General features: G+C 41.1%; 1 protein-coding gene across 1 annotated transcript in view; it reads left to right on the top strand.

The window, feature by feature from the left end:
* cntnap2b (contactin associated protein 2b) overlaps positions 1-22,707 on the top strand; it is a 47,578-nt gene that overhangs the window by 4,593 nt on the left and 20,278 nt on the right. Inside the window, exons 2-11 of the mRNA XM_031747537.2 lie at positions 7,840-7,950; positions 8,853-9,046; positions 9,623-9,770; positions 11,994-12,197; positions 12,298-12,482; positions 17,074-17,217; positions 21,361-21,619; positions 21,758-21,907; positions 22,330-22,492; positions 22,652-22,707. The exon at positions 22,652-22,707 is cut by the window's right edge and continues 51 nt beyond it. Of these exons, the coding sequence (XP_031603397.1) occupies positions 7,840-7,950; positions 8,853-9,046; positions 9,623-9,770; positions 11,994-12,197; positions 12,298-12,482; positions 17,074-17,217; positions 21,361-21,619; positions 21,758-21,907; positions 22,330-22,492; positions 22,652-22,707 (1,614 nt within the window). The remainder of the gene's footprint in view (positions 1-7,839; positions 7,951-8,852; positions 9,047-9,622; positions 9,771-11,993; positions 12,198-12,297; positions 12,483-17,073; positions 17,218-21,360; positions 21,620-21,757; positions 21,908-22,329; positions 22,493-22,651) is intronic.

The raw sequence follows: 22,707 nt of genomic DNA on the forward strand, positions 1-22,707 counted from the left end.
GAGAGCGCCCCAAAAGTCCTTCAAAGTGGAAAAAAAAAGAAAAAACCCATCCTATAATCTCCCCATGACAAAAAACCCAGGAAGGTAAAACTCCATCTCTAAACTTACGAGTGCCTCAGTGTTCAGAAGTACCGTCACAGCTTCATAAAGGAACAACTGAACCAATTCACAGAAAATAGTAGTAAAAAGTAGCATGCATGATAACCAGTTGTTGCATATACAGGGAGTGCAGAATTATTAGGCAAATGAGTATTTTGTCCACATCATCCTCTTCATGCATGTTGTCTTACTCCAAGCTGTATAGGCTCGAAAGCCTACTACCAATTAAGCATATTAGGTGATGTGCATCTCTGTAATGAGAAGGGGTGTCTAATGACATCAACACCCTATATCAGGTGTGCATAATTATTAGGCAACTTCCTTTCCTTTGGCAAAATGGGTCAAAAGAAGGACTTGACAGGCTCAGAAAAGTCAAAAATAGTGAGATATCTTGCAGAGGGATGCAGCAGTCTTAAAATTGCAAAGCTTCTGAAGCGTGATCATCGAACAATCAAGCGTTTCATTCAAAATAGTCAACAGGGTCGCAAGAAGCGTGTGGAAAAACCAAGGCGCAAAATAACTGCCCATGAACTGAGAAAAGTCAAGCGTGCAGCTGCCAAGATGCCACTTGCCACCAGTTTGGCCATATTTCAGAGCTGCAACATCACTGGAGTGCCCAAAAGCACAAGGTGTGCAATACTCAGAGACATGGCCAAGGTAAGAAAGGCTGAAAGACGACCACCACTGAACAAGACACACAAGCTGAAACGTCAAGACTGGGCCAAGAAATATCTCAAGACTGATTTTTCTAAGGTTTTATGGACTGATGAAATGAGAGTGAGTCTTGATGGGCCAGATGGATGGGCCCGTGGCTGGATTGGTAAAGGCCAGAGAGCTCCAGTCCCACTCAGGCGCCAGCAAGGTGGAGGTGGAGTACTGGTTTGGGCTGGTATCATCAAAGATGAGCTTGTGGGGCCTTTTCGGGTTGAGGATGGAGTCAAGCTCAACTCCCAGTCCTACTGCCAGTTTCTGGAAGACACCTTCTTCAAGCAGTGGTACAGGAAGAAGTCTGCATCCTTCAAGAAAAACATGATTTTCATGCAGGACAATGCTCCATCACACGCGCGTCCAAGTACTCCACAGCGTGGCTGGCAAGAAAGGGTATAAAAGAAGAAAAACTAATGACATGGCCTCCTTGTTCACCTGATCTGAACCCCATTGAGAACCTGTGGTCCATCATCAAATGTGAGATTTACAAGGAGGGAAAACAGTACACCTCTCTGAACAGTGTCTGGGAGGCTGTGGTTGCTGCTGCACGCAATGTTGATGGTGAACAGATCAAAACACTGACAGAATCCATGGATGGCAGGCTTTTGAGTGTCCTTGCAAAGAAAGGTGGCTATATTGGTCGCTGATTTGTTTTTGTTTTGTTTTTGAATGTCAGAAATGTATATTTGTGAATGTGGAGATGTTATATTGGTTTCACTGGTAAAAATAAATCATTGAAATGGGTATATATTTGTTTTTGTTAAGTTGCCTAATAATTATGCACAGTAATAGTCACCTGCACACACAGATATCCCCTAAAATAGCTAAAACTAAAACAAACTAAAAACTACTTCCAAAAACATTCAGCTTTGATATTAATGAGTTTTTTGGGTTCATTGAGAACATGGTTGTTGTTCAATAATAAAATTATTCCTCAAAAATACAACTTGCCTAATAATTCTGCACTCCCTGTAACACAACAGTGTTTAGACATTTAAGGCACAGCTGATAGTTACTCATTTTAACGTTTACGTCATAATGTGTAACAGTGGTTTACTGTTTACAGCTGTTTACAGTAGGCCTCTTTGACACTGCACAGGAAAGTTTCCACCTCAGATGGAGTAGAAAAAATGTAATGTCAGATCCACAGTTTGGTAGGATAGGTGCTGGTGTACTCAAGGTTCTTCTCTCAAAGTTTTTTCTTCACCTTGTTGAAAGCGATCATGTCGATGCTGTAGTCCGGATAAAAGGAGACTCGATTAGTATCCAGGTATACAGTCCCTTTGTCTCTGGCCAAGCGGAGCACTTTGTCCTTATCCCTGTAGTTGAGAAACTTAACAAGGATAGGCTGGACCCCATCCGCCGCTCTTCCCAAGCAGTGTGCTCTCTCTATGGTGACCGTTTCTGGCTGTCTGCTTTCTCTTTTAGAAGAGCGATCTCCTTCTCTGTGCGATGGCCAGGTTGTCTTCATTAGCTCCATTGTGTCTGCTTTGCAAAGAACTGAAGTGGTGTTAGCACTATAATACAGCTGTTTCTGTCCTGGATGCATTTTCTACTTTACTCGCGCTTTTGCCTTTTTGTCCAATAAAAATAAAAGTAACGGCCACATCCATGCTGCAGACTGCAGACTATTTTCCACCACCATGAACTAAAATCATCTGATTGTTGTGCAAGTGCAGCTGGAACTGGTGAGTAGAATCGATCGGCCACCAGACTAATGAGTCTGAGGAACTGAATTATTCAGTTGAATTCAGTTTTATCTATATAGCACCTAATCACAACAGTCGCCTCGAGGTGTTTAACGCTTGGGAACTGGTTCTCTACAAGAGTGCGCTCAGCTTGCTACCAGCTGGTTGTATTTTGGTTGGTAACATGTTACTCTGTTTGGTATTTGTATAAATCAGGACGTTCGCTGAGTGCAGCTGTAATAGTTAAATGTGAATTTATGTCTAAGCAGACAGCAACACACGATGTTTGATGACTTATCACAGTTTATTGGTGTTTTATCAGAAACTGATTGACTGTAATTGCCAACTTTAGCCCAGTTAATCACAAACTTAAAGCAGAAATAGCAGCTTGACTCTGTATTATGGCAACATTATGTTGGATTTTAGTGACAGTGTTTCTGTGATTGACAGTCTGATTTTGCAGCAAGAAAAATAACAAGTTTAACTTAGAGGACGTAATCTGAGTACGCAGTACTGAGTGTATTGAAAATGTAAAGAATCACAATAATATTGTCTGGTGATAACACAGTATCGTGGGGTGTTTGGTGATTCTGACCTCTAATATGTTTCTTTGCACGTACATGCATTCCTAAATAAATGTTTGTATCTGTTTTTCATTTGTGGAGCTAGTGAAACAGCCAGACTGTTTCAGCCTTCATAATCATGTCAAAATAAATGTGCTGACGGCCTTTCAGCAAATATCTTTGTTCCTTTTTTGGCTAATTTTCCCTACATGTTATTTTTAAAACTGTGTTTTAGGTCATTGCTGAGGTTGCTGGGTTTTCCTGTCTATGCTTAAATAACTTTTTAAGTTGATGCAATTAGTTTTGTTTCAATTTAAAAAAAGTCAGCTGAGTCAACATTTTTGACCTTGTCAGCCATGATTGGAGCATCGACTGGCATCACTTCACAACAGCAGGTTAAAAATTATATGGTCAAAAGTTGGTGAAGAATATTTGATCTAAAGTTAACCAAATGTTTGTCTTGATGATGTCGGTTGACAAATGGTGCTGATTCAAAGGGAAATGGCCCCAGTACAGTTTTCTGGTTTCATTCTTTATCCCTCATGTAAAACTACAACAAAGCAGCAGTTTTGGTTTAGACTTTAGTTCAGTGCAGAGACAGAAAAAACATCAGAAATCATTCACAGTTTTTGGCATTTGCATGTTGAAAATGATGATGAAAGAATATTAAGAAGAAAAGCAGGGATGGATGGAGGTTGCTCAGTGGTCGGGTGAACAGCAGGCTGGTCAGCTTCCAGAAGCAGCAGCACTGTCATCACACGGGAAACTAAATTAGATCCTAGTTCAACCAGAAACTCTGCACCACTCTGTTTATTATTCGACGTGATTAAAAAAGCAGTTAGACTGGATTTTTAGGAATATCATCATTGTGGTTTTGCAGCAGGAGCTCAGAAGTACTGAGTACTGTTGTCAGAAAGATCAGGTGCAGGTGGAGAGGCTGATATTAGGTCGGCTGCTGACGACGTCGTGTTTGTTCCTTTATGCTGCTTAATGCATGCAAGGCTTGTTGTTTTGTAATGCATATGAGGAAGCTCATCACTATGCTCAGCACCTGTCTCTCTCTTTCTCACACACACACACACACACACACACACACACACACACACCAGGAATAGTTCAGAGCTGTGTGTGTGTGTGTGTGTGTGTGTTACATAATTTCCTGTGGGATTGATAAAGTGTTTTTTGGTGATTTTGACTGGGTAAGAGTAATGTGTGAGCTTCGGCCACTGTACAGGGTGGGCCATTTATAAGGATACACTAGAGCTGGGCGATATATCGAGTTTTTTTTAAAATATCGATATATTTTTATACGAGATATAAGATGTGACAGTATCCTTTATATCGATATAGTCTATGTTATGTTATAATTATAGTTGCGGAGCCGCAAGTTTGCCTCTCTTTCGTCCACTTTTGTCTTTACGCAACGTTACTCGACCTCGCCTCTCCTTCACTGAACACAACTCCCCCTCCTCCCCCATCGCTTCACCTGCAGGCAGCGACAAGATGGACACGGCAAATCTCCGTTAATGAGTTACTGCGCATCGCCCCGTGCGTGGGGCTGGACGGCGTCAACGTGTTAACGAGCTAACCACGCTAACGAGCTAGCCACGCTAACGCCATGCACGGCCTGAAATCCTTTCATTTTCTCAAAAGTTGACTGCTCGCCTTTTGTATGAATTCTGGTTGTGCTTGATGACCGCGAACCGATTTTATGTGATACACAGCGCTCAGCAATCTGTCAAAAAATGTTTTAGTTCGACTTTGCTAAGCTACGGAGCTGCACCGCTTGATGGATTGTCGGAGCATTACGGCTACCGAGGAGCCTCGCGGAGTGATACGTCCTGTGCTTCAACGTAATATTACCTTATTGTGTGTGTATAAGGACCATAAATGGCTCCTGTTCAGAGACATGGTTACGAAGCAGATTTCAAACTCCAGGCTGTCAGTCACGCAGTAGAAGTTGGGAACAGAGCAGCTGTGAAATCTGTCTTTGTTATTATGCTCAGCGTCTGTTAGTTTACATTTTGACTGCACAATTGTGAGCTCTTTGTTATGCACAAAACAACACAGTTTTCTTTTATTTATAGAGCATCATTATTTAGTAAATGCTCATAATTTATTTTTGAGTAATTTTGTCATGTACATCTATGCTGTATGTTAATAAAAGTGCCTGTGTGACATCTGGGACACAGCTTTGACTAAGAACTCTCTTTTTGTTCTTACTTTATGGCTTTAAAAAAATATCGAGATATATATCTTATATCGCCATCCAGCTAAAAAATATCGAGATATGAATTTTGGGTCATATCGCCCAGCTCTAGGATACACCGTAATAACATAGGAATGGTTGGTGATATTAAAGTCCTGTTTGTGGCACATTAGTATATGTGAGGGGGCAAACTCCTCAAGATGGGTGGTGACCATGGTGGCCATTTAGAAGTCGGCCATCTTGGATACAACTTTTATTTTTTCAATAGGAAGAGGGCCATGTGACACATCAAACTTATTGGTAATGTCACAAGAAAAACAATAGTGTGCTTGGTTTCAACGTAACTTTATTCTGTCATGAGTTATTTACAAGTTTCTGACCACTTATAACATGTGTTCAATGTGCTGCCCATTGTGTTGGATTGTCAATGCAACCCTCTTCTCCCACTCTTCACACACTGATAGCAACACCGCAGGGAGAAATGCCAGCACAGGCATCCAGTATCCGTAGTTTCAGGTGCTGCACATCTCATATCTTCACACCATAGACAATTGCCTTCAGATGACCCCAAAGAAAAAGGTCTAAGGGGGTCAGATCGGGAGACCTTGGGGGCCATTCAACTGGCCCACGACGACCAATCCACTTTCCAGGAAACTGTTCATCTAGGAATGCTCGGACCTGGCACCCATAATGTGGTGGTGCACCATCTTGCTGGAAAAACTCAGGAACGTGCCAGCTTCAGTGCATAAAGAGGGAAACGCATCATCATGTAGCAATTTCAAATATCCAGTGGCCTTGAGGTTTCCATTGATGAAGAATGGACCCACTATCGTTGTACCCCATATACCACACCAAACCATCACTTTTGTTGGTCCAACAGTCTTGGAGGGATCCATCCAATGTGGGTTAGTGTCAGACCAATAGCGGTGGTTTTGTTTGTTAACTTCACCATTCACATAAAAGTTTGCCTCATCACTGAACAAAATCTTCTGCGTGAACTGAGGGTCCTGATCCAATTTTTGTTTTGCCCATTCTGCAAATTCTGTGCGTCGATCTGGGTCATCCTCGTTGAGATGCTGCAGTAGCTGGAGTTTGTAAGGGTGCCATTTGTGAGTAGCTAATATCCGCCCGAAGGGATGTTCGACTAATGCCACTCTCCAGTGACATGCGGCGAGTGCTACGCTGTGGGCTCTTGCTGAATGAAGCTAGGACAGCCACTGATGTTTCTTCATTAGTGACAGTTTTCTTGCATCCACATTTTGGCAAATCCAACACTGAACCAGTTTCACAAAACTTAGCAAGCAGTTTGCTAACTGTAGCATGGGAGATGGGTGGTCTCGTAGGGTGTCTTGCATTGAAATCTGCTGCAATGACCCAGTTACTGCGTTCACCAGATATCAACACAATTTCGATCCGCTCCTCACGTGTTAACCTCTACGACATGTCAATGGCTGTGAACAAAGAGAAACTTGTAAATAACTCATGAAAGAATAAAGTTACGTTGAAACCAAGCACACCATTGTTTTTCTTGTGACATTACCAATAAGTTTGATGTGTCACATGGCCCTCTTCCTATTGAAAAACAAAAAGTTGTATCCAAGATGGCCGACTTCTAAATGGCCACCATGGTCACCACCATCTTGAGGAGTTTGCCCCTCACATACTAATGTGTGCCACAAACAGGACTTTAATATCACCAACCATTCCCATGTTATTACGGTGTATCCATATAAATGGCCCACCCTGTATTTCAGACACATATGTTATACATCAGATATATTACTGTGCTGAGTATTCTGGTCTTTTCCTCTCATAGCAGTCAGTGTGTAGTTCATCAAACGTTATCACCGGACTCTAAACACATCAAACAGATAATCTCAGACGCAGTCAGTAACATCTTTTTGTTGTTACCGTGTCATCACACCCAGTTTCATCAGTTTCCATCAAAATGTTCACAGAACTGAGATCAGCAGCATCAGCCTCACACTTCTCCTAACCTCCCAGTGTCAGTTATATAGATGAGTTAATGTTGTTGGCGATGTCATGTTAACCTTGGCTACAGTTATCCCAGTATTTTAAAAATGAACAAATGAGTGTGTTCAGTCAGCTTTCAGTTGTTTGATAAACATTTGGACCAGAACATTTGTTTTTTGTACAAGTGGAACAAAATGTCCAAATGATGGATTTTGGTGTTTTACTACAGTTTGTTTGTATGAAGACACATCAATCAGTTGTCATTAGAGTGTAAAATAATGTCCTCAAAGCCAACTTTGGTATCGACATGAAGAGCGGATTATGTTTAGTTATCAACATTTACATTGTTAATCCAACTCCCTGAAAGCTCACGTCACCATCACTGGACATGTTCAACAAAACTAACAGATGTCAGTCAGTCACACAGCTGTGGGAAGCTATTTTTGCTTTGAACTAAATTCAGCAGCTAATGTTCTCACAATAAGATTGTGACATGCTGATATGGTGAGGATGCGATGTAGAAGTACAGCACACTGTAAAACGTTGACCTGCTGGTAGCATTAAAGGAAACATGTGTGGGCTTCTGTTTCTGCTTCAGGGAAGTGTGAGGACAGCTTGGCCACTCCTCTTCCATACAGCTCCTTCACCAGTTCGTCACTGTACAGCCGAGGAAATGGAGCTGGTTATGCCAAACTCACCCGGAAACAAGGTATGCGTCGGGAATATTGTGGATGATGTTGTTTGTATTTCTGGGTATGTGGAGGGGTTAATATTAAAAAAGTTTCTGGGTCCATTCATGGCTGCATTTTTATAGCTTTGGTATTAAATGCTGGCTTCTGTTAAGGCTATAGCTCACAATGCGAATATGTATTAGTTGTATAATTATGTCAAAGAAGAAACTGGTTTGTAGAGTCCTGCTGAAATGCAGCCCTGTACCCTCAGCTGAACATGTTTATTTAACTTTGACTTGGACTCAGGCTGAAACATCCAACATCACCATAAAGTGTTGATCTTGTCATAAACTAACATTGAACACTGAACTAGCAGTTCTAATGCTCAGTAACTTCTCATGAAGGTATGAGCTCGACCTTTTTCTTTTTAATATCACTGTAAATATACTAAACTATGATTTGTGGATTTACTGGCTCCCATGTGAAGTTTTACCTTATCTGACTATAAACATCTGGCTGCTTCTAGAGCATATGTAAATGATAAAAGTATAAAATAATAATGACCAATTGACTATTTAATTTAAGAGATGATCCAGATTAGATATAAATGAGAATTATTATTTGTTAAACTTTAGGCTGTAAATACATCATCTGTGAGCATTTTAAGAGTTATTTTGGTGAAAAGCAAATTTTTTCACTGTTTTTAAAAATCAGATTTGGCATGTGAGTTCATGTGTGCAGTTTTTTTGCCTTGGTGACTATTGAAATTAAAGTTAGTGTGGGCAAAGCCTCAAAATAATTATCCAGACAAAGTAGTGCAGACGTGCTTCTATAGGACACTGAAGATGATTAGGCTCAAAATGTAGTTTTTTCTTGATCTGCTCACTTTTTTCTCTGACATCTTTAACCCTTCCCAAACTTACAACATCCCCAAATCTAGGTTCTGGAGGGTGGTCCCCATTGGATACAGACCGTTACCCGTGGCTACAAGTAGACCTTGGTTCTAAGAAGCAGGTGCTTGCCATAGCAACACAGGGTTGCTATAGTAGCTCGGATTGGACCATAAAGTATCGGCTACTTTACAGTGACACACAGAAAAACTGGAGACCTTATCTACAGGATGGAAACTTTTGGGTAAGGAAATCAGTCTGACCAACTTATCGACACAAATATCATTTCAAGTTGACGCTGATGGGAAGGTAAAATATTACATCTGTCAGGGTTTAGGAAGACTAAACCCTGACAGATGTAATATTTTAAATTTAGATCTGTGGCACGGTGTTATTACTGAAACTATTACTCCTCTTCCTTCAAGTCTTCTTCTTTTACTCCTCGTTCTCACACTGTAACATAGGCCTGTGTGTAATGTTGCAGTGTGAGTCAGTGACAGTTTCAGAGGTCTGGACCCGTGAGGTGTGTTTGTATTTGCTCAGTTTATCACTAGATCCCTAGAGTCACAACTATTTATGGATTAATGGTGGGTACAGTGTTATTATCAGGTGCAAACTGGGACAAAACCTGCGATTTCATTTGAACTCAGTTTTTTTTAAATATAACACCAAATCACATCAACAGTCGCCTGAAGGTGCTTTTCCCTTTCACTTTTCTAATTAACCAAAAAAATAAATAAATTGTGGTTTAATGTTATTTGATTCATTTTTAAAACAAAAAATGCATTTTCTCTTTTTTAAAACATTTATGTTGTTTCAGACATTTGAAGGGAATGTAAACAGCGAGGGTGTAGTTCGCCATGAGCTGCAGTATGCCATCCTGGCCCGCTACATCCGTTTCATCCCAGTGGACTGGAGCAGGGAGGGTCGCATCGGGGTGCGCCTGGAGCTGTATGGCTGCTCATACTGTGAGTGCAAGCTGAAGAATACCTGAATGAAACACCATGCATATGATGTGGATGAGTGGATGTAGATACAGTCAGTGACCTGTGGACACCTGGCCTGTGTCTGGCCTGCTTCTCACTGACTGTGAATTAGAAGAGGCTCCTGTGGCTACACTACAGGATAGGCAGTTCTTGAAAACTGGAAAGTACAGTTCATCATTTGTTGGACAAATATACATTTCTTGTAGTTGTGCCTCTGTACACCACTACAGTCGATTTAAAACCCAATGAGGATGAAAATCCTTTGCAGGAGTCAATGACTGCCTGAAGTCTGGAACCCATGGGCATCACCGTGGACCAAAGATGTTTCGGTGTTGCTGACCAGTGCACCAGATAGTTTAACTATTTTGATTTTTTGCGCTGCACACAAAGGCTAAATTAAACAGTACGTTTGGTACCAAAATAGACAACATAGACAATTCAATGAAACACGGTAAGATTAACAGGTAGTTTAAGAAAAAAACCTCAACAGAAAGCTTGTTTAAACAGAAAAGTTTTTACTGCTTTTTTTTTTTTTTTTTTTTTTTTTCTGTCCCATTTGGTTCTTAAGCCGTCAGAATTGTTGTCTGAAGACCAACAAGGATACCAAATGGATTTATTTTGCCAAATGGATCATCATGGCATTGCCATATTGGTCCATTTGATCAAACTTTGTTGTTATTATTTATTTTATTTTCAGTTGTTACAGATGGGACAGACATGACTGGGGGATAGGAAAGGGAGAAAGAAAGAGAGGAAGGAAAAGAAAAACAGAAGGGAAAAGGGACAGTGAGAAAGGGCACTTACAAAGACAGAGAGAAAGAAAAAAATCTCCTGGATCACCTGTTGAGAGAAAAAGAAGAGAAGACAAGCAAAAAAAACCAAACAAAAACAAAGCAACATACTAAACACAACACCATCACTGCTTTTTAAAAGAATCCAGAGTAAACCAAACGTAGTTGTGGTGGTGGACTGTCCTCTTTCCTCTTCAGTCATGTTCGGGGAACAACCAACAAACTCTGTGAGCGCAGACAACGAGCAGCAGCGTGTTTTGTAAGAAGCTGGGATGAAAAATCTGGGACCATTTAGTGCTCTGTATGTTAAAACAAGAATTTGTAAACTAATTCTAAAATCTATTGGGAGCCAATGTAAAGAATATAAAATAGGAGTAATGAGAGTTTGCTGTCAGTAGTCTGGCTGCAGCATTTGGCTTGGAGGCAGAAAGAGACGATTCGGCCAAGCTGGTAAACAGATTTTACATGTGAGTCAAGGCCCAGAGAAGAATCCAATATTATTTCAAATGTTTGGCTCAGCAGGAGGACAGAAAGAAGCAAGAACCTGACTGATTTTAGAATGTAGTTCAGGAGGAGCTATGATCATGGTCTAATTGCTATGAAAAAACATAATGTCACAAGTACAGATATGTGATTTAAAAACATGAGGACTTTACATGTTAGCTTTAACCTTCCAGTTTATCAAACAGCAGTCCTTCCCTTTAAATCTAAGCTCTCTTCTTCCTCTCCTCTCTTGTCTTTCTCATCTTTCTCCATCTCTGAGTGAAGTTCACTCTCTTCCTTCTCTTTCCATGTGAGATACAACAGTTGGACTTTCAGCTGCAAACTGTTGTCCTAACTGCAGATTGTAGATAGTTAAGTTTATGATTTATTTTTTTTTTAGATTTCTCAGTCATGCAAGTGTAGCTGAGAGTAAGTTGATGTGAGAGGCTTTGCTATTCAGATCAGCTTCTCAGGCCACGAATGATGATTGCATGGTGCTGGCACATTACGCTCAGCTGCACTCGGTCTGTGCAGTAACAGGTTCTGTGACATACAACAAGCTCACACTACAAGCAGAAAATCATCTCTGTGCAAACAAGAAGTTGCACTTGGTGGAAAGTGTCCGCAGTACATTTGTTAAGGTGAGATTTAGACTGTGCAGGAAAAGATCTTTCCTAAAAGCTGCTGATGGCTGAGAACTTCTCTGCTATGTACTGAAAGTTATAAATTGTGTCAAATGTATGTGTTTGTGTTACAAAGTCTCAGGGCCAGCAGACTACAATCCCTTTGTATTCTTATCGCTGATGTCTACGTATTGATGAAACAACTTGCTAAAAGTCACAACTATACTATACTTTGAATTATATGTTAGTGTTTAACTTTCATTTAATAATTTTTAATGAGTTCATACTTTTGCTTTTGCATCTTTCAGGGGCTGATGTGATTAGTTTTGATGGGCATGGGGTCATCTCCTACCGCTTCAGGAGTAAAAAGTTAAAAATTGTGAAGGACGTCATCTCTTTGAAGTTTCGGACCACAGCAGGAAATGGGGTCCTGCTTCATGGAGAGGGACAGCAGGGGGACTACATTTCCCTCGAGCTTCACAGAGCAAGACTGCTGCTCAGCATCAACTTAGGTAGCCTTCCAATCTTCTTGGTGTTCGTATCAGTGTGTTCTGTTAAAATGGACTTTATTAACCACTGATTTCATGAATGATCTGGTATGTGTCTGTCCAGGCAGCAACCAGAATGGTTCTATTCAGGGTCACACGGCTGTGACCAGTGGAAGCTTGCTGGATGATGACCACTGGCACTCGGTTGTCATCGAGCGTTATCGCAGGAATGTCAATTTTACTTTAGACCACCATACTCAGCAGTTCAGGACCAATGGAGAATTTGATCACCTGGACCTGGACTATGAGGTACACCTTCCACGTGGCTCAGTTCATCACGTTAGCCTCGGGACACCCTACATATGTTTGACTCAAACTGTGAATATGTGTGTTTTCAATTAGTAGGAACCTGTTTATTCTATTTATGTGTAAGCACTTTGGTTTTAAATGTGCTATAGAAATAAAATGTGCTTTCAGCTATCCATTCTCTTCCGCTTATCCTTATCGGGGTTGTGGGGGGTTTGGAGCCTATTCCATCTGCCACAGGGGGAGAGCCGGGGTATGGGCGGGGTACAAGCGGGGTGCACCCTGGACAGGTCACCAGTTTGTCGCAGGTGTAACACATAGAGACAGACTCACAAAACTTATTTCATGAACTACTTGCTAGGTTCTAAGAATGCTCTCCAGTCTTAATATCTTAGTTTGGACGTCACCTCGAAAGGAAGTTTATATGTGAACAAACAATGTTTGTTTTATATGAAGGTAGTCTCACTTTCAGGTCCTCATCTCCAGTATGAATGAGGTTCTGCTGATGTTTATTGTTATATTAGGCATGCAGTGAAACTTGATATAAGTTAAAGCAGCTGCTGCTTCCTTTTAATGACTCCAACTGAGGCTTCAGTGTTAGAGGATATGTGTACACAGGTACGCGTATCTGCTGCTAATGTATGTCCTAGTTATCCATCGGCCCTGTCAGCCACAGCACAGGTTTCATCATTCAAGTTACAGTTATATGTGAACCCAGTTTAATTTATTTATACACTTCAAAAATCAAAAAGATTCCATCTCAGGGCACTGTGCATAGTACACTAGTAAGAGTAACTCTTGAACAGATCGTTGGTGGAGAAAAAAATTTACCTTTGACAGTAAAAGTAAAGATTCTGGCAGAAATGAACCCACTCTTCATGTTTCACACACAGTTCCTGCTTTGGCACAGCAACACCACAACACTGAGGAAGTTCTGTAATGATAACAGTTCACAAATAATTAGGTCAATTAGTTAAAATGACTGGGGCTCAATTATTTTGTGAAAGATGGGCTCAATATTTAAGATATTGTCTTTCAATAGAATGACCATTTAATCATTTAGGATCCATAAATTCGCATCACTTCATAATTTCATTCACTGTCTGCAAGGATGCGGCTAAAAAACATTACTGAATGGCTGTTTGGGAGCTCAGGGCTGATTTAAAAATAGAATATTTTGTGACGGAAATCAGAGCATGATATCAGGATCACATCTAAAAGCTATTGTCAACCAACAGTGTTCATTTTTTAAAATCAGCATTCGTATTTGTTAAAATTAAGCATTTTTGTTTGTTTAGATTATTCTCCAGTGGTGTTTTTTTTTTTTTTTTTTTTGTTCTTGTACTCAGTTTTCTTGATACTTTTGATACTCTAGTGTGAGATGGGTACAAAGCAGAAGCTGGAAGCAATGGAGATAATGAAGGTGAATGAGCTTAAATACTGGGGTCAACCATCCAAGGCATCAGACAGTAAATGGTAAATGGCCTGTATTTATATAGCGCTTTTATGGTCCCTAAGGACCCCAAAGCGCTTTACATATCCAGTCATTCACCCATTCACACACACATTCACACACTGGTGATGGCAAGCTACGTTGTAGCCACAGCCACCCTGGGGCGCACTGACAGAGGCAAGGCTGCCGGACACTGGCGCCACCGGGCCCTCTGACCACCACCAGTAGGCAACGGGTGAAGTGTCTTGCCCAAGGACACAACGACCGAGACTGTCCAAGCTGGGGCTCGAACCGGCAACCTTCCGATTACAAGGTGAACTCCAAACTCTTGAGCCACGATCGCCCCAGTCCACACAAAGCATGAAGAAGAGATGAGTGTCTTTGTAGCAGGACTGCAGCAAGAGTGCAAGTGAACACAAAACGCAGTTTCTAAATGAAGGTGTTTCTTATTTAAGGGTAAAAGAAATCCAAACCTACATGACCCCACGTGACAAAGTGATTGCCCCGTAAACCCTAATGACTAGTTGGGCCACACTTGGCAGCAACTGCAGTCAAGTCTTTGCCATAACTGGCAGTGAGACTTTTACAGCTGTGAAGGTGTTTTTGGCTCACTCATCTTTGCAGAGTTGTTATAATTCATTGGGGGGTTTTCGAGCATGAACCTTTTTAAAGTCGTGCCACAGCATCTCAATCAGATTCATGTCAGGACTTTGACTAGGCCGCTCCAAAGTCTTCATTTTGTTTTTCTCCAGCCGTTCAGAGGTGGACTTGCTAATGTGTTTTGGATCATTGCCCTGGTGCAGGACCCAAGTGCGCTTCAGCTCGAGGTAGAGCTGGGCGATATAAGATTTTTTCATATCACGATATGTTTTTTCATTTCAGGCGATAACGATATATATCACGATATAAGCCAAATAACTATATTTGTAAGATTTAAATGTGCCGTTGCTCACAAGTAAAATGTGAAATAATCAGCAGCTTGTCTTGATTTGAATATTTATTTCCCATAATAAGTTCAACAGGGTAGATGTACTTAAGGAACATGAGACTTTTTCAGATAAATAAAGGCAAATATTGCAAACTACACAAAAGGCAGCCGCTAAAGCGTTTAAGTTTCAAAATAGAACAAACAAACAGACTAAATTGTCAATTCCACTTAGAAACAAAATTTTAATTCTAAAAATAAATCTTAGTTTGTTTTACAGAAGAACAGACAAAATTGACTAACTTTTGTCAATATCAAATAAACTGAGAACTAAAAGGAAATTCTCAATCTCTCCTTGTTGTATAGCTTTCTGAACTTTCTGAATCCTTTATCATCCGCAACTGAAAATAGTTGTGGATGATTACTATACCTTTCTAATGTGATGTTGTTGTCCCGGGCTCTCTTTCTCTCTCTCTCCCTCCCGCTCTGTTCCTGTGCTACTGCGAGTGTAACTACCGCCCCTCCCCCCTCTTCCCAGCGCAAAGCACAAGGCTCGCGTGCGGAGTGAAGCGGAAAAAAAGTGCGAGAGAGAGGGTGAGAGAAAGAAAGAAAAAAACCCCAGGGCTCGCGATAAGGAGCCGGCTCGCGTCGTTCACGTCAAAAATCTGGCTCTAAGAGCCATTTTGTTCGCGACCGACACATCACTACGAAATACCTTCGCACTACGGAACTTCTGTGGTCCTTCCGTTCGACAATCTCTCCGGCATTGGAACCATCATCTGTTTTTTCTTCGGTAACCTTCGCTCACGCTCTCGGTTGATTTTTCTCTAGTCGGCACACTCATTTCCTCCATTACCTGGGCAGCCCGGCTGGCTGCTTCCCAAACTACACATGTGCGGCTTGGCACTTGTGCTGTACGTAACAAGTCACGTGACGTGACGCTGCGGCTGTGATTGGTTCGGCTCTGCGCTACTTAATTTGGATTGGCTGTTCTTTTCTTTTGTTTTTTTAAGAGAGTAAGGTCTATCGCAATAGTTTATTTTTTCTATCGAGAAAAAGTTATTTCGCAATACATATCGTTATCGTTCTATCGCCCAGCTCTAGCTCGAGGTCACCAGCAGATAGCCGGATCTTCTCCTTCAGGATGTTTTGGCACACAGGAACATCCATGGTTCCATTTACCACAGCAAGCAAAACAACCCCAGACCATCACACTACCACCACCATATGTTATTGTTGGTATGAAGTTCCTTTTCTGAAATGCTGTGCTGTTTTCTCGCAAGATGAAATGGGACGCACATGTTCCAAAAAGTTCAAATTTTATCTCTTCAGTCTGCAGAGTATTTTCCCAAACGTCTTGGGCATCATCAAGATGTTTTCTGGCATTACTGAGACCAGGCTTTATGTTCTTTTCGTCTTTGAACTCGCCACGCAGGCCAGTTTTGCCCAGTGACTTTCTTATGGTGGAGTCATGAACACCGACCTTAGCTGAGGCAGTTCTTTGGATGTTGGTCTTGGAGTGTTTTGTGAACTCTGGAATGAGTCGTTGCTGCGCTCTTGGAGTAAGGATCAGCCGGCCATGTTTTCAATAGCTGTGGTTCACTGGAGACCCACAGCTTTAGGAATGGCTTTATAACTTTTTCCAGTTTGAAAGATCTCATTTACTTTGTTTCTCATTTGTTCCTGAATTTCTGTGGATCAGAGCCTGATGTCTGGGTTTTGAGGATCTTTGTCAGGCAGGTCCTGTTTAAGAGATTTGTTAAAGTGATTTTGATTTTCAGTCACTTCTCACACTGGGCCATGTTGGTTTTTCTCCCTTAATAATAAACACCTTCATTTAGAAACTGCACTTTGTGTTTGCTGTCTAATATTTACATTTGTTTGATTTAGTGTTTAACATACAAAAAAAATAGGAAGTCAGGAAGGAGGCAAACACTTTAACAACACTGTATAAAGCTTATCTCACTGTGTATTTGAAACTTATCTGATGTCTGAATTCGGAAAGAGTCCATTTATTCCTGCTGGTATTCCTACAGTTTGCAACATTACTGCGGTTCATCTGTGTGATGCCTGAAATATTAATTTACTGCTCACAATCGGGTGAAGTGGTTGTTGTCTGTTATTATTACGAGACCTTAAAAAGTGAATGATTTGACTGTGTGTTGGTTGCAGAGATGCAGTATCCTCCAGTGTTCCTTTCTGCTGTGTGTCCTCAGATCAGCTTTGGAGGACTTCCTGTGTCTGTGAAGCCAACCTCAGGAGGCAAAGAGAACTTTGTAGGCTGCATGGAGGGAATTACCTACAACGGGGAAAACATCACTAGTTTGGTGCGCAGGAAGAAGGTTGACACCACCAGCTTTGTAAGAAGTGTCTTCTCTTTGTGTTTATGTGCCCAGCCTTGACTAAATGTAGACTGGAATGCTACTTGTACAATGCTCTTAAAAACCCTTTCGCAGTTTTTTTGTTATTTGGCAGTTTGCATCTTTTCCTAAACTAAATATGTCATGGACACTCGTCTGTGGAGGAAAACTCTTCTTTTTCAAAAAGAAATTCTTCAGCTTCAGTAATATGCCTCAATTCGTCATGACCCAAACAGCTCTAAATGTACTTTTTTAAACCATATACCACTGTTGTTTGTGTTAACCTCTGCAGCAGGTCAAAAGTGAACTTAGCATTAACTTAGCACAAGAAAATTGCAAATGAATTTCATTTTATAGCAATAAAGGTTCCTTAAAATGGCTAAAGTGCTAGACAATATAAAATATTTTTTCTTCTTTAGTGGGATCTTGTTAAATAACAAAGTTAATTGAGTGCATTTAATTGTTTTTACTGGACAGAAAACTCTTGGAAAAGAATAAGTTGCTCCTGTGGATGTGTCCCAAACAGTCTCTAACCTGTTAAAGCCTCGAGCTTTGAAAACCAAACACTTTCGACCTGTCAGAACATTAAAAGGAGCTCCGGTAGTTTCTTCACTGCTGCTCAAACTTGTCCTGAGCAGATTAGCAAAGTGGCCCGTAACACTCATGCCTGTGAGGCTGTTCTGCAGCAGTGATTTAGGGCATTCTCATACCTATAAACCAGTTTACTGTGGTCTGAATCAGCTGTAGTTTTGCCCCATGATTTGGTGTCTTTTCACACTGAGAAAATTCCAGGTGAACCAAAGTGCATCACTACAAACCACCTGGTAGATTATTCTGGGCAGGATCAATAAAAGTAAATACAGCAAGAAGGTGCTGTGTTTTGGAGCATTAGAGAACAGGGAGAATATTTGTTGATTTCACTGCTACTTCCCAGAATGCAAAGCGTTTGTTGCTACAGGAAGCTTTTCAGCTCAGTTTTGAAATGTACACTAGGTAGTTTATTCAGATTGAGGTCACATTTATACCATAAAGGAACCACCGCAACAACCACACTGAGACCGTTTGAAGGAGGTCTTGGTGCAGTTGTTTTGGTCCGTGCCCAAGTGCAATTACTGTGCTCACGTCTACACAAACAAACCACACTAAGAGGGAAGACAAACCAGAGTTTGATTCTTTCAAAGAACCAGAAACCTCTTTCTTCATTCTTTTGGTCATTACTCAGAACTTGTTGCTATGGTTGAAGAATGAAGATTGGCTGGTACATCGACAGCTTTGCTTTAATGCTGAGCTCCCTCTTCACAACAACAGATGGGTAAACTGCAGATGCTGCTCCAGTTTGTCTAGCAATCTCACTGTCCTCCCCTCACTCATGAACTGGGATACCTAAACTCCTCCACCTGCACTTGGGGTAGATTCTCATTACCACTGCTTCACATTCAGTTATCACCTGATGAAGCCAACAGAACCACATCATCTGCAAATGTAAAAATTGAAACCTAAGGCCACCAAAGTAGAAACTGTCCTTGCCCAGATGTTTTGTCTATTAAAAACTATGAACAGAATCGTTGATAAAGTACAGCAGAGTCCAAGATCCACCGGAGACAAGTCTGACTTATTGCCAGCAAAACAAAACAATCTCTCTTTACTGTTGTGCAAGGACTAAATGGCCTTTAGCAATGAGCCAGACATCCCATAGTCCTGCCCATACAAGGAGGGATGGGGTTGACTACCTTCTCAGAAACACTCCTGCCAAAATTCTATCTTAAAATCAAAAGTGATGAGCTTTGTGTTAATACTATTACCATATCGCTGTATATTCAGTGCCCATGCACGCTTTTGAGCTACGAGCATATTCATTGCCAAATGAAGTGGTCTGATTGGTCACATCTGTTTTTTGAGATCTGACAAATCTTGTGTGGTTCAAAATAATAAATTCTGTATTCGTCCAATGAAATGACGCCGTCAGTGTAAACAGATGCATTTAATTCGGTTTCATTTATATAGCACTAAATCACAACAACAGTAAGTAAATAAGTTATATTATAAGGTAAAGACCCTCCAACAATACAGAGAAAACAGAGAAAACCTCAACAACCATATGAGCAAGCACTTTGGTGACAGTGGGAAGGAAAAACTCCCTTTTAACAGGAAGAAACCTCCTGCAGAACAATATGATCCACCAGCGTAAACGAAGATTTGTCTGTAACTTTCTGACGACTTGATCCAATCCGCTCACAAATACGAAGCACACTTAAAACTACTTTACAAATGTGTTTATCCAAACCTAAATAAAAAGTGATTATTTACGCACAATTTATTAAGTTCATCTTCATTGGAAAATTTTCTTTCAAAAACATAACTGTTCACACAAATATCTAAAACTACATGTAATGTTTCTCTCATTTACTTACAAACCCTTAAATATGTGCCGTGGCTCCAAAACACTGATTTAAACCAGTGCAGCGTACTGCTTTTAATACCAGCATGCTCCAGTCGCTGTAATAAAATATTATGGTCAACAGTATCAAGTGCTCTTCAAAATAAAACACTTCCTGTAACAAGCTTTCACAATAAAATAAATAATTACCATTAACTGTTTAAACACATTTTCTTCATATTCACTGCAGTAAATGACAAGGACAGCATGTTTTAGTGTTTCCTGCATGTCCAAGAAGCCAGTAACATGTAAAGGATCATTAAATCACAACATCGTCCCACCTGATTAACAGCTGTTCATCAGTATCCAGCTGCTTCAGTACAGTGCGTTTACTTATCTGGAGTGGACGTAGTAACTGAGCAGGTCTCCTCAGCAAGCTTTAAACTGTGAACAATGCAGGAACAGCTGTGTCCGAGGAAATACGTTTGTCTGGGTGAGTTATTCTCTTCAACCAGGACAACATCTCCCACATTCATCACACTGGGTGTTTTTTACTGCTCACTAGTGTGAAATGTGTGTTTCACACTTGTTAGGAGATTTGAAGTCCATTAAGTAGTCACACCGCCAGCAGCTCCAAACGCTGGTTAAGAGTGTCTGGCAGTAGCTCCATCTTTGACCCCTCCCAGCTTACATTAACCTGTGACGGGGAAATACTGTCTTTGGTGGAAGAGAAGCGAGTCTTTGCCCAACTCTGGAACTCTGAAGCACCACTGTATGCAGAGGACCGAGGCCTCAATATCGCCTCTACTTCTGTCAGTATACTAGTTAGCTCCTCAAAGTTCAGCGAAGCCCTCCCAGGACACTCTTTGGATTTGTTTTCACAGATTTCTCAGGCTTTTCCCAGAAGCCACCCCACCGAGCTGCTCGCTAAGCAATAAACTTCCAGCTGATCCCCTTGTCAGTGAAGAACGTCTCTGATTCTCGGATTGACTTCCAAAGTTTTTTTAGATTTTGGTCTGCTCTTTTAAATGTCATAAACAATCCAACATAACCCTCGTCTCTTCAAAGCTAAGAGACATTTTTCAGTGGTCTGATCTGAGACTTGTTCTAAATGGACCACCTGACTGACAGTGCATTGAACAGTGCAGTGTAATCACAGGCTGCCAATTAACCACAGTGAATCTGTGATTAGTTGGCGGCACCCATGGGTGTTGTTATCTGAAACTAAAACCAGAATACTGTAGCCTACTTCCCACACTAAGACTGCTGTTTTCATCTAAGAATGGATTTTGAATCTCTCCTGACATCTTGTCCGGATTTCAGGTGGCACATTTCTTGTCTGAAATTTGTCTGACTCGTTAGAACTAATTTTGATTACCAGTTTGTTTTTTCCACTCCATAATAACCACTGTGTTTTTAGCTCAGATGTTCAAATTGACTGAAGTTCCTCTATATCACACATGTGAGTGCAGTCTGTGAATAGACTGGCTTTTAGTAACGTATTCACTGTGAAAATGTCCGTGGCGTCATAAAAAACAGACATGCACGTGGATCCACGTCTCAACATTTGATGACATTCATGTTACCCAGACCTATGCTGGCCCTAGAGGACTGACAGAAGTGGAAAATATAGCATCAAGTCTTTATTCTACACACTTTAAGCACCAAATAAAATGACGATTCACAATAAAAGTCTGTTAGGTATTGCATACCTACTCCATGAATCTCTTATTATATCGGTTATCGGTTTCTTTTTTCCACTGTAGCGTAACCTGACATTTTCCTGCGCCGAATCCAACACCTCCCCAGTTTTCTTCAACTCCACATCCTTCCTGCGGCTGCCGGGTCAGACTGACAGTGACACCCTGTCAGTCAGTCTGTCTTTCAGGACGTGGAATCCCAACGGCCTTCTGATGTTCACCGCCCTGGCGGATGGCTGGGTGGAGCTGGGCCTGACGGAGGGAAAAATCACCGTCTATATGAATGTGACACAGAAGAAGAACACACGTATAGACATTTCATCAAGTGAGCTCAGCTTGTTGGCTTTTAGTGTCTTCGGTTGTTTAATTATTACCTCGAGGTCCCTTTTTGGTCTCTTTGTCTTCACTTCGATGGCTGCTATGTTTTCCTGTTAAACTTTTCTGCATGTGTTTTTCCTCATAGGTTCAGGTCTGAATGATGGACAGTGGCATAGTGTCCACCTGAATGCACTGGAAAACTATGCAATGCTGACAGTTGATGGAGATGAGGCCTCCACAGTTAGAACAGCTATCCCCATCCAGATCCAGACTGGAGGAACCTATTACTTTGGAGGTGATCACTGAAAAACGGGAGTAAACATATTCCAGAGTAATTTGATGTTTTATTAAGTGTGTCCAAGTTTTCTCCTAAAAACACAACACCAACACAGCATGATAAAGCAGCACTGATGCAAGTGTGAATTTAAAAAGTGTCACAGCAATTTGGAATGACAGGGTAGGCTATGACTGACTGCTACAACCGTGTGGGTAAAATTAGTTTCTTAATTATCAAACAAAATGAAAGTAGATGTTTGTCCTAAAGCACAATGACTTTATTTTCACAGAAGCTTGCATTGATTTTTGGTGCCTGAAATAATTTCATGTTTTGAATCATACATAAAATGAGATTAAACTGTGCAGTCCTCACCAGCTTAATTCCAGGATACGTCTTTGCTGGTGATAATAATACCTTTGATGCTCTTCGTCTTTCTCTAGGTTATTTTCTGCAAACGAACACCAGATCACATCAGCGCTCCTTCCAGGGCTGCATGCAGATGATCCACATAGATGATCACCTGGTGGACCTCAAGGCGGTGGAGCAGGGCCTCATTGGAACTTTTGAAAATGTCAGCCTAGATATGTGTGCCATTATAGACAGGTATATATCCCAGAAGTCCAAACCTAAGATTGTGATAAAAGAATTAAAAACACAGTGTATTGTTCATGGGACCTGCATCAGTCTGGAGGGTGGAGAGGGGTTAAAGTCAGAGCTGTGTTCTCACTGAGTGCTCATAAGTTTCCTGCTGTTTTATGTCAGGTGTGTTCCAAACCACTGTGAGCACAACGGTCACTGTTCTCAGACATGGGACGCAT

Source organism: Oreochromis aureus, linkage group 18 (assembly GCF_013358895.1).
Source record: "Oreochromis aureus strain Israel breed Guangdong linkage group 18, ZZ_aureus, whole genome shotgun sequence".
NCBI classification, from domain to species: Eukaryota; Metazoa; Chordata; class Actinopteri; order Cichliformes; family Cichlidae; genus Oreochromis; species Oreochromis aureus.